This window comes from Portunus trituberculatus, chromosome 13 (assembly GCF_017591435.1).
Source record: "Portunus trituberculatus isolate SZX2019 chromosome 13, ASM1759143v1, whole genome shotgun sequence".
Taxonomy (NCBI): Eukaryota; Metazoa; Arthropoda; class Malacostraca; order Decapoda; family Portunidae; genus Portunus; species Portunus trituberculatus.
The window spans coordinates 6,024,281-6,040,749 of NC_059267.1; the positions used below are offsets into that span (position 1 = coordinate 6,024,281).

At 42.9% G+C, this 16,469-nt stretch overlaps 1 protein-coding gene and 1 long non-coding RNA gene across 5 annotated transcripts in view; one reads left to right on the plus strand and one right to left on the minus strand.

The window, feature by feature from the left end:
* LOC123502978 (cyclic AMP-dependent transcription factor ATF-2-like) overlaps positions 1 to 14,939 on the plus strand; it is a 22,671-nt gene extending 7,732 nt beyond the window's left edge. Inside the window, exons 1-15 of one of the 4 annotated variants that reach the window (XM_045252278.1) lie at positions 4,757 to 4,904; positions 5,034 to 5,134; positions 5,964 to 6,171; positions 7,003 to 7,117; positions 7,518 to 7,651; positions 8,180 to 8,388; positions 8,505 to 8,645; positions 8,870 to 9,031; positions 9,194 to 9,365; positions 9,674 to 9,847; positions 10,356 to 10,474; positions 10,967 to 11,157; positions 11,682 to 11,929; positions 12,119 to 12,352; positions 14,364 to 14,939. In XM_045252278.1, coding sequence (XP_045108213.1) covers positions 6,097 to 6,171; positions 7,003 to 7,117; positions 7,518 to 7,651; positions 8,180 to 8,388; positions 8,505 to 8,645; positions 8,870 to 9,031; positions 9,194 to 9,365; positions 9,674 to 9,847; positions 10,356 to 10,474; positions 10,967 to 11,157; positions 11,682 to 11,929; positions 12,119 to 12,352; positions 14,364 to 14,558 — 2,169 coding nt within the window. In that variant the 5' untranslated portion in view covers positions 4,757 to 4,904; positions 5,034 to 5,134; positions 5,964 to 6,096 and the 3' untranslated portion in view covers positions 14,559 to 14,939. Of the gene's footprint in view, positions 1 to 4,756; positions 4,905 to 5,033; positions 5,135 to 5,963; positions 6,172 to 7,002; positions 7,118 to 7,517; positions 7,652 to 8,179; positions 8,389 to 8,504; positions 8,646 to 8,869; positions 9,032 to 9,193; positions 9,366 to 9,673; positions 9,848 to 10,355; positions 10,475 to 10,966; positions 11,158 to 11,681; positions 11,930 to 12,118; positions 12,353 to 14,363 lie in introns of those variants that run through there. The other 3 variants (XM_045252277.1, XM_045252279.1, XM_045252280.1) reach the window with 3 other exon arrangements.
* Positions 13,411 to 15,577, minus strand: LOC123502982. The gene is made up of 2 exons (XR_006674277.1): positions 15,180 to 15,577; positions 13,411 to 14,554 (listed from the first exon to the last, which is right to left on the minus strand). It is a non-coding gene; the product is annotated as an uncharacterized LOC123502982 (long non-coding RNA).
* Positions 15,578 to 16,469: the final 892 nt, after the last annotated feature.

Consider the following 16,469-nt stretch of genomic DNA (forward strand, 5'->3'; position numbering starts at 1 on the left):
TTGGTGTTGTGTTGGGTTATGTCAGTGACCCGTGATGTAAAGACGCGGGAACTTGTGATAAGATTACCGTGACGCTTCATATGCACCGGAATGAGGGAGTGGAAAGGGACTGTGTTTATATTTCATCTTATTTTTCGATACTGGGACGCATTTTTACCTTGAGATTTGTGTACGATTAGACCATTTTATTGACATTAGGAAGGGTCTATGAAGGTCAGAAGATTAATGGCTAAAGTCTTCACTATTTTAATCCCCCATAAGTTTCGAAAGTTGTCAAATCAGCAAATAGTAAGCAGGAGGTACCCTAAACAGTATCCCCTTTAGCCCATAAATTCCCGTGAAAAGCCCACATGGTATAAAAAAAAAAAAAAAAAGAGGAATATGAAAACGCGTCCTGGTACTGAAGGGGTTAACGGGTGATATGGTACCTTTGATTCTACTCCTTGTTACTTTATTGGGTCTTATTTTGTTTACATGTACTTTATTCTCTTGTTTCTGTGTATTTTTGTTTTATTTGCCCGATTCTCATGTGAATAATGTAGAAGTCTTGTTAATCTCTCACTAGAACCTTACATTACACTCAAACCCTCATGGAACTTCAACTAGAGCCGTGTGACTGTATTAGATTAAATTAACACACACACACACACACACACACACACACACACACACACACACACACACACACACACACACACACAGAGAGAGAGAGAGAGTGTGTGTGTGTGTGTGTGTGTGTGTGTGTGTGTGTGTGTTTTTAAAAGGAAATACACCAAGAGAATGTCTAATAGTGTTCGTGGAAGGCAGCAAAGGCGGAAGGGAGGGAATACCACGTGTCTGGGAGAGGAGAGAAGCAGGTAGAGACATTAATCACGAAGGGGGAGAGGAGAGGAGAGGAGGGGAGGGGAGGATGGGAGGGAAGGAGGGCTAGGCCAGGTTACTGTAGGCCTCTCAAGACAGCCCCTTCCACCCTTCCCCGCCCCCACCCTCCTTCACCTGTGTGGCGCGTAGCAGGTGAGGGAATGCCAACTGTGTGAATATTCTATTAAATTCCTTAGTGAGTGAGTTAATTATAAAGGAAATGAAGATGGAGGTGAAGAAAGGAGGGAAAGAAGGAAGGTAAGAAGCAAAAGAAGAGGAAGAGGAGATAAAAGAAAGGATAAAGAAGAGAAATAAGAAGAACAAAGGGAAGTAGACTTTTAAGGTTCTTATAAGGCAACTGACGATAAACTGCACTAATGTTAAAAGTGGAGGAGGTAGAAGAGTAAGTTAGTTAAGTTTTGAGTTACTTTATTGACCATAGACTAAAGACAAATAAACATTTCATCATACTTCGATTCTTTTCCTTTCTGATCAGAATTGGGTAGAATGACAAGTCTACCCTCTCTCTCTCTCTCTCTCTCTCTCTCTCTCTCTCTCTCTCTCTCTCTCTCTCTCTCTCTCTCTCTTGTATAAGTAAACCCCTAAAGCTCGTATTGACAAACACTTCTGCGCGTCACCTCCACTGTTTCAGAAGGCTTTATTTAGATTGACACTAGTTTTTTTAAAGATGTATTTATGGTTCTAGAGGCAGAGTGACAAGATTTCTACATTATTAACTGAAGAAACACTTTTGAAAACCCCGCTGATCATCTGTGTGGCTGGAAATAGTCGTGGTGAGAGAGCAAAGATTTTCTGAATGTTGACCAAGTCTTCTTCACTTCCTCCCTTTCCTCTGACAAGCATTTAACCGTCCCAGTGCTGAGTGTTAAATGGAAGATGGAGGTGGAGAAAGAAAGGAAGATGGAGGTGAAGAAGGGAGGAATAGAAGGAAGATAAGGAAAGGAGGGAGGAGGGCATGGTAGCAGTAAACAATAGTAGTAGTGGTAAATAATAATAATGTCTTGCTAGGCTCTGCATGAATCATTCCTGTGAGGAGTGGATGACCCGTTCAAGGTTGTGGGTTGTGGGTCCGCGATGTGTGTGTGTGTGTGTGTGTGTGTGTGTCTCTCGGCTCTCTCTCTCTCTCTCTCTCTCTCTCTCTCAGGACATCCCAAGACCTTCTTATATACAACATCCGGGAGTTAAAACGTGACGCAACTGTGTGTGTGTGTGTGTGTGTGTGTGTGTGTGTGTGTGTGTGTGTGTGTGTGTTGGCATTGGTAAACATATCTACGCACATATGGGTTCCTTTTTTATTCTTCCTTTATGTAGTTTTTTTTTTTCTTTTCTTTCCCTTTTTTCCTCTTTTTACATTTACTGTTATCTTGAGAGAGAGAGAGAGAGAGAGAGAGAGAGAGAGAGAGACCTACCCACTCTTCTGATTTTCTTAATGGTTAAACGTACGAGGAATATTTCATTTTCCCGCCACAAACTACAAAATTCAAGACTGGGAGGGTCTATATTTAACTTGATTCTTGGCTCCTCCTCCTCCTCCTCCTCCTCCTCCTCCTCCTCCTCCTCCTCCTTTTTTCCCTTCTTGTATCCTTTCCTCATCCTCCTCTTCCTTCTTCTCCTCCTCTTCCTTGTTATTCTTCTTCTCATCTTACTGTTTGTCTCTCTTATTTTGTGTTCTTGTGCCTTCTTCCTCTTGCTCTGGTTTTCTTCTTCTTCTTCTTCTTCTTCTTCTTCTTCTTCTTCTTCTTCTTCTTCTTCTCTCTCATCCCAGTTACACTTATTTCAAAATCGACCAGTCTCTCTCTCTCTCTCTCTCTCTCTCTCTCTCTCTCTCTCTCTCTCTGGTAGTAGTAGTAGTAATAGTAGTAGTAGTAACATCACCACCACCACCAGCATTATCAGCACCATCGTCCCTCGTGACCCGTCGTGGTGCCAAATGTCCTGCGTCATCACCACCACACCACCACCGCCATCGCCACCACCCTGTCACCACTCACCACCACCACCACCACTACCATCATCACCACCACCACCAGCTAGACCAGACTATCACAATTAATTAAGTTTTTTTTTTTTACATTATTACCTTTTTTTACCTTTACCTCTTGTAAATTTAATCTTTTCTACCCTTTTCACCTCCGCCTCTTCTATTTTTTTTCATTTTCTATCTTTTCTACATCTACTTCCACATTTCTTCTTTTCTATCTATTTTTACCTTCACCTCTTATAAATTTCTTCTTTTTCTTCCTATTTTACCTCCATCTCTTCTAATTTTCAACATCGTCATTATTTCATCACTTATTTTTCAACCCGGTGTTGCAAGACAGTACTAATTCCGGTATATTTAAGAGCATCGTTCTCTCTCTCTCTCTCTCTCTCTCTCTCTCTCTCTCTCTCTCTCTCTCCGTGGAAATCCTATTAATCTGTAACCAAAGCCATAAGAACACCATTAATTACCCGTGTGCCTTCAACCAGAACCCATTGAAACTAATTGAATCGGTGTTCATTCTTTGTCTGATTTTCCTTTAACGTGGAAATCCTATTAATCTGTAACGAAAGATAAGAACGCCTTGAATAACCCGTGTCTTCAACTATAGCCTATTGAAACAGTGTGAATCGCTGTTCATTCTTTAAATCTGTTTCTCCTTTGACGTGAAATCTTAATCTGTGACCAAAACCTTAAGAAAAAAGACATGAATAACCCGTGAACCTTCAAATACAGCCTGTTAAACCAGTGGAGACGTGGCGCAGGAGTGTTTTAACAGAATACGAGCCTAATATTACCAACACCCGGCCTCGCGTCCTCTACCTTGCGTCCCCCCGCTCCGCCCCGTCCCGCCCCGCCTCGCTCCCGTCACTCCTGCATCTCTTGGCTGGCGTGAAGGTCGGGCGTGTTTGGGACTGGGAGTAATAGGCGTTGAAGGCCACGTTGCTTACATTCTAAGACTGCATTTCCTGTGGTTCGTCTAAGAAAGATTGATTAGGCTGAGAGAGAGAGAGAGAGAGAGAGAGAGAGAGAGAGAGATTTGTCATCAGGGTGCACATGATCAGTGTTACATTTATTATGACAAAAATAAAGAATGTGAATAAGAAGGAAAAGAGCAAGAAAGTCATGTAGAATCCTTGAGAGAGAGAGAGACTTATTGAGCTCCTAACTTAAGTCTGGGGAGATGACGTAACACACACACACACACTCTCTCTCTCTCTCTCTCTCTCTCTCTCTCTCTCTCTCTCTCTCTCTCTCTCTCTTAAATGTTTCAAAATTAGCAAGAACAAACCAGTAGGATGTAGGAAGAGTCCAATAATCAACACTTGACTTCCTGACAACAGAATACTGCATCACAAAGCATCCTGTCTTTACGAGTTGATTTATGTCATGTATGATATAGTAAGAGGAATATATAAAGAGAGGATTTATAGCAGCTTCTCAGAAATAATAGTTGTGAGCGTGTTGCTTGTTTAGAAGAATGGTTTAGTTGTAGCTTAAAGAAATCATGCCGGGAAAATTATTTAACATATACATGACACGTTTTCATATTTATTTTGCTTACTATTTGGTGATTTTATACAGATACAGAAACTTATGTGAGGATTGAAATAGTGAGGACTCTGGCCATTAATCTTTTGAGCTCCATAAACCATTCCTAATGCAAATTAAATCGTCTAGTCACACCGAAAATTCATGGTAAAAATGCATTCCAGTACTGAAGGGGTTAAGAACTTTATAGTAACTCGCTTTTGCATTACCCTTACTGACATACTTCCCTGAACACTCACCAACGTTTACATATCCACAAACACATACAATATAACACAAAAACACACAAATACATGCAAAAGTGAAGATAGAAACACAGTAACAGTTTCTCATATGAAGTCGGTGGAGGGTCGGCACATTTGGGCAAGAAGGATGTAAACAAACTCAACAAAGCTCGCAACGTCACCACCACCACCAACACCTCCCTCGTGTCTGTAGGGCAACACCACCTTTCTACCCTGCCCCTGCCTGGCCCCTCCCGTCCCTAGAGGTTCGTGAAGAGAGGTGTTTGGTGCGAGGAACAAAGCTGAGGGGTGGCTGGTGAGGGGACACGTGTTATGTAACTTGGTGACTTGATTACGTAGAGGGAAGTGAAGTTACTAGTGTGTTTCCTTTCCAGTTTGCATTGATGTGGTGACAGTCCGTAAGCACCAGTACGAGCCTCCTTACTCACCAGTGGGTTTGGCTCACCACCTCCTGGAATGAATTGATTTAAAAACGGTAGGTGGCAATTATTCTGTGACGGTTGAGCTTCACGTAAGATTATTGGAGATCAACACTGCTATTCCTTCATTATTGGGTGCTACTCTGTATTACGTCAGTGAGTGATCTATCCTTCAACACACCCTCCATTATTATCCTTGTATTTTTTATTTATTTTTTTTTTTTACTTGAACAACATAGTGACTAACAAACTGATCTGCTTTAGGTATTCAACTGCCTTTTTTTCTTAAAGTACATCTGCTCCAGTAATTTCTTCCCTTAAAGACTGGCACACCTGCAGAACTGGGCTATTCCTTTTATTTTTTCTCTCCATATGTTCCCTTTCTGTCTACCTACCCTCAGCAGTATGGGATAGCCAATCAGGTGAGAGTTACTAGTAGCTACATGTCTTCCTATTCTTTACTTTTCCTTCATGTTCATATTCTATCATTATTATCATTATATATCTTAACTATCATGTCAAATGGCAAGATAAGGATGCTGAGTAATGAGGCAAACTCTTCTCTCCCAAACCTTCTCCTCTCTTCTGTGTGTCAGCCTTCATCCTATCGTTAGATTTTACCTTACAAATCTATCCATCTACTTTCTAGGCTTACATATTTGAAAAATGGAGTGGTGTACACACACACACTGTGTGTGGTGTGTGCCTGGTCTCAGGCCTATCCGAAGATCGGAAATAATGAGCTCTGAGCTCGTTCTGTAGGGTAACGTCTGGCTGTCTCGTCAGAGACTGCAGCAGATCAAACAGTGAAACACGAATCACACTGGCTAGATTTGTTACCCAATACACCTTTGACATCACAGTAATTATCACCTTAATTTGCAGCTACCCGAAGACGCCACTCTGGCAGGGCTGAGCAAGGTGGCTTGGGGGCAGTTTGGCCAAGCCGGCTCCCACCAGCAGTGCCTCAAACCGGGTGCATCAGCCCCTCCCACTGCCAGGGCAGATATCGTAGCACATGCTCACCAACAGCCTGTCAGTCATGGGTGAAGTTGATAAGCCGTTTGGATGCCCCCAGCCAGGATGTGGGATGGTAAGCCTCTTGTGTCCTCTGAAATGTATTGTAATTTTGATTGTCTTGGCCTGATTGATAAGATGTTAGGGATCATGTCAAGATTAGTGAACCCAACATCTCCTGTGCCATGAGTGGGTTCGCTAATCTTGACATGATCCGATTTTAGACTTGTCACCCTAAATGTTGTGACTGGTTTGGGTTTCTGGTTGAAGCCTCTCACAGTTCCTTCATCCTTCTTCAGATTAGTGTGTTTGTGTTTCCATGAGGCTGAGTTAGACAGGCCTGGTGTGAAGAGGTGTTGTGGGTCTAATTGAATTGATAGGCTTATTAATATTTGGGACTTCTTAGGACTGCATAGCTTTAACCCCTTCAGTAGCATGACTTGTTTCCATATTCTCTCGCTTACTATTTAGTGATTTCATACAGCTTCAGAAACTCATGTGGGGGATTGAAATATTGAAGACTGGCTATTAATCTTCTGCCTTCCATAAACCCTTGCTAATGTCAATGAAATGGTCTAATTCTACACAAATCTCAAGGTAAAAATGTGTCTCAGTGCTGAAGGGGTTAAACGCTGAGGCATGACATTCACTGAAGCATTCACACACACATACCATTAGCCCTTACCTGCCTTGGGCGTCGCTGGTGGTGCTGTTATCTTGTCACTTGGGGGATCTCGCTTCAGTGTATTCCATTAAGCCATGTGTTGAACTGCTGGGAGTGTGATGACTGCTTAGGGATTGGCAGCTAAGTGGACCATTCTTTTTTATAATTTTTGTTACTCTTGGCCAGATTTCCCCTCTTACTTAAAAAGAATCAATAAAAAAAAATAACCTGAATCTTCCACAGAGCTTCACCAACGAGGACCATCTCACAGTTCACCGGCGCCGTCACGAGATGCAGTTGACGGTGAATGGGGAGCACCACACACCCTCTCTAGTCAAGCACACCGGCTTCATTATAGGTCAGTGGAGCGGCACAGGTCTGGCACAGTGTCCAGTGGCAAAGTGCTGCATTAACTCCTGAGAGGCTCTGTTCAGCAAGATATTCAGGCTAGTTTTATTTTTTACCTCTTAGTGTTCCCTTTTATATGAGTTGAGGGTACAGTGTTGGTTATGGTAGAAATATTAGGTATGGTGTCAGCTACCCTTCTTTTCTCAGTACTAGTTATTTTTATGAAGGTGGAGCAGTAATGTTGTGTTTTAACTTGCAGACAAAACCCTCTTAGTGTTCCTTTTTATATGAGTTGAGGATACAGTGTTGGTTATGATAGAGGTGTTAGGCATTGCATCAGCTAATCTTCTCTTCTCAGTACCTGCTATTTATATGAAGGTAGAGTAGTAATGTTGTGTTTTAACTTGCAGACCAGACACCCACGCCGACAAGGTTCCTGCGACAGTGTGAGGAGGTGGGGCTTTTCCAAGAAATTAGCTTGAATCCTTTTGACGAGCAGTTCCGGAGAGCGTCCCTGCTGAGATCCCACCACTCCATCACTGAGGTGAGTCTGGCTGGCGGGTTATTTTCCCCATGCCAACTGCAGAATCACTGGGAAAAAGTAATTCACAGCTGCTCCCTTGACAAGTTGAACTCTTGATTTCCTATGATACTTATGATACTTCTTGAAATTTCACTGCATAGACTAAGGCAGAAACTAAGAGAGAAATTCAGAGTTTGCCAGTTGATGCTGGAGTTCTTGTCATGAGATGAACTGAACAGATATGTAAGTAGGTCTCCTTGCATTACACATAAGATTTACATCAATCATGTATCTTCCCACCCTTAAAGTTCTACAAAGATAACTTCCAGATAACTCCATTGTTAATGCCATGTGAGACCTGCTTACAAATCCTTCTAGCTGTGTAACTGCTTTCCATGGAGTGATGGCAGGAGTACTTTCTCTTCTCTATTGATGAGCAAGGGATGGATGGAGTGGTGTGAATGTGCCTTGTCTTGGTGTATGTATGTAGGTATGTATGTACTATACTGAACATACATGGGTTAAGTTTTGGTTTTGCTTGTCACCCAGTCCATCGGGGGTAGCGAGAGTCTGGACACCCCAAGAGTCCTTCCCCCGCCAGCAGATTCTGATGAGACCATCTCCTCCACCTCCCGCGATGACATCTGTGGCACCACCTCCACCACCACTATCACTTCCACCCTAACCACCTCCAGCCACGCCTACGTCCCGCCTCAGACTGCCACCACCACCTGCCCTGCCTCCCTCGCTGCAGCCAGGTGAGAAGAGCCACTTCCTGCATGAGGCACCACACAACACTGCTGGTGAGAGTGACAGGTTGATGAAGCAGGTTTTTTGTCACTTCCTATGTGTTCTTATGATTCTGGTGTTGCAGAGTGTTGGATGTGGTGGAGGAGGAGGCGGATCGAGGAGATGGGGCCACACGGCGTCTCTCCCTCAATGTGTCCTCAGCAGCAGAGGCTGGCCAGCAGTCCAGTTCTGTCATCTCCACACCAACGCCTGTCATCACTGCGGGGTGAGGCCTCCCTTCCTCCCTTCCCTGGCCTTGTCATCACTTAACTTTATTAAGCAGCTCATGTACTGCATTAGAATCCTAAGAATCCTATTAGATTCTTTCAGTATACCTCATCACAAAAGTTTGCTTGTATACAATATTTGTAATTGGATTGACTAATAAACTGGTAGTTCTTGTTAGATTAAGACAAAGAAGCAGAATGTTACCGCAGTGTGTTATTGCAGGCCATCAGTCACACAGTCCTTAGGCGCTGTGGAGATCGGCAATGCGACCTCTGTGAAGGTTGGGGGAGTGGGCCCAGCCTCAGCGCAGCAGCCAGCCATCTGTGCTGCCCCCAGCAGTGTGCCACCCTCACCAAGTGCCACAGTCCTTCAGCTTCTCCTCAGGTGTGTGGATTGCTCCTCCTCCATTCACACAGTCAGGTGTTTGTGCAAGAGAGCTTTAATGTTGTTCTACATTCATCTTATTTTCATATGATATTCACCTCTCTCATCTTTCCAACACAATAAATGAGAGTTGTGTCCTAACCTGCAGCGTTCCACCGGCAGGTTACCAAACGGCCAGGCCATCCCAGTGGAGATTCCCGCCACTCCCGTTGTGTCATCATCCACTCAGAGCGGCACCACCACCAACAGCTCCACCACCACTACTGTCTCTTCTATGGTAGCATCACCTCCAAACCCTCACGACAAGTCACCTCAACAGTCCCTTGCCAAAATGGTGAGCAGGTTTTGTTTGCCAGCCTTCTCTGCTTCAACCCTCACACCACTCTAACAAATTGTTTGCATGGATACAAAAGGGTGTTCATAAATCTTGTCTTTTCAGAGCTCTGTGAAAAATTATGGATACCAAATAGATATTAGTTAGTGCTATGCCCTACATTAAATTTTCATAGTTTATATCCTTGGAAGTAAAAAAGCTATATATTATCAAGTGAGATGAAATAAAGTATGTGATATGGTATCTTAAGATAACATAAGACGAGTGTTATGCAGGTACAGAGGAATAAAGTTGTGTGTGTATTGCAGAAGCTGAAACAAGTATTAGCCTCAAGCAGCACAGCAGCACGGCCCGGCAGCAGCAGGACTTCCAGAGCCAACACAGCGGACCGCATCGCAGAAATGACAAGATCGCGCAACTTCAGTGGCACAAGCAGCACTGAGGTGGCTGGTCAGGGCTGTGGTGTGTTTGTGGGTGCTGAGGTTTGTCTCCAGCGTTCAGAAAGGCAGTGCAGGATAACACTTCCTAATCTTGACCAAGTGTTGTGACAGCTCTTTAGCAAACCAATGATGGGTGCAAGGTTGTGTCCTGTGAAAGCACTAGAGGGGCAAGTATTTAGCTTAGTGAATTGAAAGGGGAAAGTTTGTATGCCATGGAAGCACTGAGGGACAAAGTCTCAGTACATCACAAAGCGGACAAGTGTGTATAAGTGAGAGTCCTAAAGGAGTGAAGGACAAGCATCTCTATCATTGACTTGTGGATATGATATGATTCCCTAAAAATTTTAACTTTGAAGCTTGAGCATTATTAATGTTTGCACAAAAGATGAGTAGTTGTAAATTTACACAGCATTTTCATTATTAGAATAAAAAAGAGATTCCTTGGATTTAATTAGTACTTTTGAGTAACTAGACTTCACTTATGGTTTAATTTCAATCTAAAGAGTCCATTGAGTTGAGAGAGTATTTGTGATAGCTGGTGTGTTTCCAGGGAGAGTGTGATGATGACAGTGTGTCTGCCAACCCCACCAAGGGAGAGAGGAAGAGGCGAAATTCATCAGACAATGAAGATCCGGCTGAAAAGAGAAAGAAATTCCTGGAAAGAAACAGGTTAGTTGTGCTGTGCTGGTGGAGTTTGTGTTTGTCAGGCTCTCCACACCGAGAAGGTGCCTTTCATTAAGTGCTACAGAGACAAGGCATTTTTTGCGATCATATCCATCTATGGTTTTCTTAATATTTCTCATAATGTGTGAGTCAGCAGATGTATTAGTAGTGTAGTGGTTAGCACGCTCGACTCACAATCGAGAGGGCCGGGTTCGAGTCCCGGTAAGCGGCGAGGCAAATGGGCAAGCCTCTTAATGTGTAGTCCCTGTTCACCTAGTAGTAAATAGGTACGGGATGTAACTCAAGGGGTTGTGGCCTCGCTTTCCCAGTGTGTGGAGTGTGTTGTGGTATCAGTCTTACTCGAAGATCGGTCTATGAGCTCTGAGCTCGCTCCGTAATGGGGAAGACTGGCTGGGTGACCAGCAGGCGACCGAGGTGAACTTGAATTCTGGTAGGGCCTTTCCTATGTGTGACCATGCCGTCTTCGCTCATTTCTAGAGCGGCTGCTATCCGGTGTCGGGAAAAGAAGAAAAAATGGATAGAGAATCTTTCAATGAAGTACGACGAGTTGGGAAGCATCAACCAGAAGCTGCAGTCGGAGGTGTCGTCCCTGCGCTCTGAAGTTGCCGTCCTGAAGTCCATGTTACTTCAGCACAAAGACTGCCCAGTGACTCTTGCCATGCAGGGAGGTGTGTGTGTCTGTTAGTGCTGTAGGCTGTTACATCCCACCTCCACCTCCACCTGTCTCTTTCCCCTCACCTTTGCTTATCCAAACAAATTTATAAACCATGCATGTGGATAACAATTGTAAGAAAGGATGTTTCCTAGCCTCTATTGAAAGACAGAATTAGTTCTTTCATTTAGTATGTATGTATTTGTAAATTTTCAGTTGAACCTTCTTTTGAGTAAAATTTATATTCCAAATCCTTACTCTTAAACGAAGCACTTTCCTAGTGTTTTTTCTGCCATCTTGTCTTACCACTACTTACCTCTACACTCTTGTTTCCACACAGATACCTTGTAGTGGGCAAGGTGAGGAAAGTATTTTATTCTTATGATGTGTTGCTGCTTATAAAGTTAAAGAGAATGACATTTACTTGGCAATTTTGCAAGATTTATCCTGTCAAGAAAATAAAGCTCCACTTTTCTGACTGAATTATGTAAGGCAGAAACTTTTGTCCCTCAGTGACCACAACAGGGGATCATATTTCAGATGGTACCCTTGATGGAATGAACGGGAGCTGCGGGCCGGCCCCCCTTGCCCCCATGCTGGTGCCGGCGCCGGAGCCGTCCCTTGCACACAAACCACGCACACGTTCCCTCTCCCTGCCCTCCATCCCCTCCTCGGAGAACATCCCCGTGGATCCCCTCCCAGTGAACCTGTCTTGCTGTGTGTATGCCTCGCCTCCCGCCACCACCATTGTCACGTCTGCCTCCTCCACTTCTTCCCCTTCCACCAAGGTAGGAATTGCAGTGTGGACAATTTTATCACCTTAGAAGGTTTTAGAACTTAATATTTAGCTGCTAAAGGCATTTTGTTCTGTTATAAATAAAATTAGGCCAAAAGAATAGTATTGTGGATTCCAAAAAAACAGTATTGTGGATTCTAGTAAATTATTTTTTATTTCTGTGACTGTTTATCTTGTACAGGTGAGTGCAGTGCCTCCAGGTGTGCTGGGGAGGACAGGCACAGCATCAGTCAGTCCTGTTAACCTAACCAGTAGTTTGATCACCACCAACCAGCACCCATCCCCTCACAGCCCTGCTACCTCCATTGCCCGCATCATAAAGATTTCCTCAGGGCAAGTGTCCTCCCCACAAACCCAGCTTCTTGCCCCAGCTGTGGTGCCCTCCACACTCACCACAGGAGGACACACAGGGAAAGTAGGTCTAGTTTGTACCTTGTTAAAGCTGCTGTACAGATGCCTTGATCTTATATTTCACCTAGAAGAATAGCAACACATTCTGTAGTGGGAGTGAGCAAGGTTGCTTAGTATGTGTAAGCAGTTGCAGTTTGTGAATGGAACATGTCATAACTGTTATAAGGGTTTACTTTATGTGGAAGATTGGTGAGCAGTGACCACAGCTAGTAACCAAATGTGTGCATTGAGTAATAAAGGTAATAGAAGTTAGGTATTCTTGGCTCGATCTGAGACTTATCTACCATCTTTAGTACTCGGTTGTCCATATAGTTGCATCTTTATCAGAGAAAGAGATATATTGATTGATTTTGATGCTATAGGTGGCTCAGGATTTATTCTGAGACAGGCAGGGCACAGTGACACTGGAATGAAAGAGAACCTGTGAGAAGAATGAATGTACCCACCAGGCAAGAGGATATATGAAGATTGAGTGAGGGGAAATTTAGAGCTAGATGTAGGAAATTGTGCCTTGAGTGAGGATGTTTTAGCAATGAAGGTGAGAATAGGAAGTGTTAAAGATTGGTGGTGGTGATTGTAGTGTACATGAGACTATAAAGGGTAAGAGAACAACAGGAAGTATGGTATTTTAAGGAAGTTTTGTGAGAGTATGCTGGAGAGGGTGATTTTTATGGGAGCTATGAAAGCACATGTAGGTATACTAGGCAAGCAAATGAATAAGAATGGCAAGATGCTCAACAGTTTTGTAAGTGAGATGGATATGAAGAATCTGAACAACACCCTGGCTGAAGGACAAGTGACTTGGTGTGCTAGGAACCAGGAGTCTGTGATTGATTATATGCTGGTGAATAGGAGAATGTGTGACCACATGTAGATTGACAAGAAGGAATGATTGACATTGTCACAGACCATAACATGCTGGTGCTGGAGTGCAAGTTGTCTGGAAGAGAGGTAAGGAATGCAAAGGATCAAAGGAGAAAGTGGATGCAAAAGGATGCAGGCTGGAAGAATTTCCAGGTAGACACGTCAGTGAGAGAAGCTGGGAAGATGAAAAAGCTTGAATGGTGTCAATGGATTTATTGAGAATGATTGCCAGGAAGCATTTCATCCTCAGCAGTACACATGCAGTCCATAATCTCACAATTCTATTCACCAACATGTAATCAATCATAGACTCCAGGTTCCTAGTGCAAAAAGTCACCCCTCCTTCAGCCAGGGTATCATTGAGTTTCTTCACATACATTTCACTAAGAAAACCTTTCAATCTCATCATTCATCTTCATTTGCTTGCCTAGTGTACTTACATGTGCATACCTATCTCCCATAACAATCACCCTCTCTCACCCTCTACTGTCATGTACACCACAATCACTCTACCAATCCTTCACATTTCCTATGCACTCTACCACACTCAAAATTCCTTTCCTTCCTATACACAAAAGCAACTCCTCCTCTTCTGTCCTTCCCTTTTGATCATCACAGACTCATGACATCCACTTGCATGTCATCCCTCAGGTGTCTCATCCTCTTCCATGGCACACACATTGTTGTGGGGACTCAGACCAGCTGTGGTTTCTTGCATTCACTTCATACACTTTGCCCTAGCGTGGAAGAGAATGTCACCCAGACTGCCATCATACCACCTCTCATGTATCTGGGCCTCCTTTTCCAGTATCATTCCAGTCCCACCCACCCACTTCACCTCTGTTTATCTCACTTTTCCATTCACTCATGACTCCTACATCTACTGCCTACATATCTTATCACTGTACATCTACTGCCTACATATCTTATCACTGTGTGTGTTTTGTTATCCATCTAAAAATACAGTATATTTACAAACCTGCCACTCATCATCACTTCTCGACACTCAGTCTACACCGTCACTTCACTCTTAGTTCGCTACTGACGTGCTCTCAGATTTATACTTTCTAACCACCTAACATTCTCACTTTTCTGGACTTGATGCATTTTGTACTGCACTCTACTGAATAACCTCCTGATACCTCATTCAGGTGAGCAAGATTGTGCTGGGCCAACCAGAAATCTTGACAACGGACATCAACCTGATGAACGGAGCCCCAAACGTCATCATGGCAGCAGCGGCTCCCGTCAGCACCACCGCCTTGCCTCAGCCACAACTCCTCAACCTCACCCTGCAGGCGCCGCAGAGCAAGGCGTCGTCGTCAGTCCTCCGCAAATCTAACTAGAATTAGGATTAACAAAAGTACAATAAGTTGATTTTCTACCACACTCTTTGAGGTGAACCTTGCTCAAAGGTTCTTGCTGTTGAAGATAGTTTGTAAGATTTATACTTTATATAGATAACAGATTTTCTAAAATACAAGAAAAATATGCAGACAGGTTTTAGTGTGAATCTCCCCTATGTTGAATATATATTATTTTAGCAATGTAAAGAATATCACAGTTGTTAAAGTTTGTTTAAATTATTATGACAAAAGATAGCAATACTGTTTATGTAAATTTTATTAACTAACAAAATTATGCCTTACCCTAAAAGGGTATAAGCAAACAAGATTGCAATTGCTTTTCAATTTAACTGAAAGGTGCAAATAAACTTGTTCACACAATATTTCATTAATTTCCTCTTGAAAAGCCAAATGTATATCTACAATGAACACTACAGCCACTTGCTTACCAATATCTTGTGGCACACTGAAGGAATCCACAACTGTTAACACAGGAAGAATATGTTCAGGGCAAGAGAAAAGATGTCCACCTGTCTCGACTGGCATCCTATTCTGAGGAAGTGAATCCAAACATTCTCATGCAATTTGGTTACTGTGCATAATCATCTTTTGATAACTTACTTCCCAATAGCTCACACAGTCCTTCCTGCAGCAAAGCATGATGACAATAGCCAAACAACTCCATGCTACTACACAACACTTATTCACTACCAAGGCGGGAGGCCGTTTCCTGAAAAATATCAACATATTAGCTAATCTGCTGATTTTTTTTTTTTTTTTTTTTTTTTCCACTTTGGGCAAAGCAATCATCTGATATTTACATGTGTCTAGACTAACAATACAAAGGACCTGAACATGACTAATGTCAAGACATTTACTGAAACAGGCAAAACTAATACAGGCAACCCCCACTTAACGAAGGGGTTACGTTCCTAAAAACCCTTCGTTAAGCGAACCGATTATAACAAGTTCAATCCCTGACTTGAACTTCCATTGAGAGTAAACAAAGCAAGAGTGCATCATAGTACAGTGAAAGGTTTAATGAAAGTAAAAATTATGAAAAACATTTAGGCAGTTTAAGTCATTATAATGTACACTATATGTACATATGTAACTTTATAATGTTGATAATCTTACACTTATGAAGGGAGGAAGAATGGAGCGGTAAAGATACTAACCAGCAAGCTGTGGAATGTAAACAAAGGGCGCATCATTGTATCATACAAAACTTATGTACCACATTTCCACAAGGCTTTCCATCTTATCCATTGTAGAGTTAGGTTCAGGTGGTTCTTTTAGCTTGCAAGAAAGATACTGTCTCACCTGCCTTCTTAATAGAGTCTGCTGACTTGAAAATAGTAGAGACAGTAGATGGAGTCAAGATGGTGGCGAGCAATGCTATTAGTTTCCTCGCCTCTCGTATCTGTGAATAATATCCAGCTTCACTTCAAGAGTAAGAGACTTCCTGGTCTTCTTAGCAATGCAAGGCGACATTGCAGGGCGTTTTGGTGGTAAGTTGAGCGAGGGAAGACGATGAGCTGCTGGTGACGCTGTTATTGTATTGAATAGGGGGAGTGAGTGGTGCGTCTGTTGTCCACGAGAGGCACTAGTGTATTCAAAAGCCTGTCAGCTTGCATGATATGGCGGTGCTTTCAAACTTGGAAAAAATTACCTGAGTAAAACTTTGTTAAAGCGAGTTTGGTGTTCGTTAAACAAGCAGATGGTAGTAAAATGAAATCTTCATTGTAGCGAAATTTCATTTTGTGAACCTTCGTTAAGCAGGGGTTGCCTGTATCCACATAAAACAACTAAGAAGGACTTGCCTTACAAAGAATTCACACCCATCACTGGTTTTTCAACACCATCACCAAGTACTGCCTGACATTCTATACTGGTGATTTAAACAAGAAA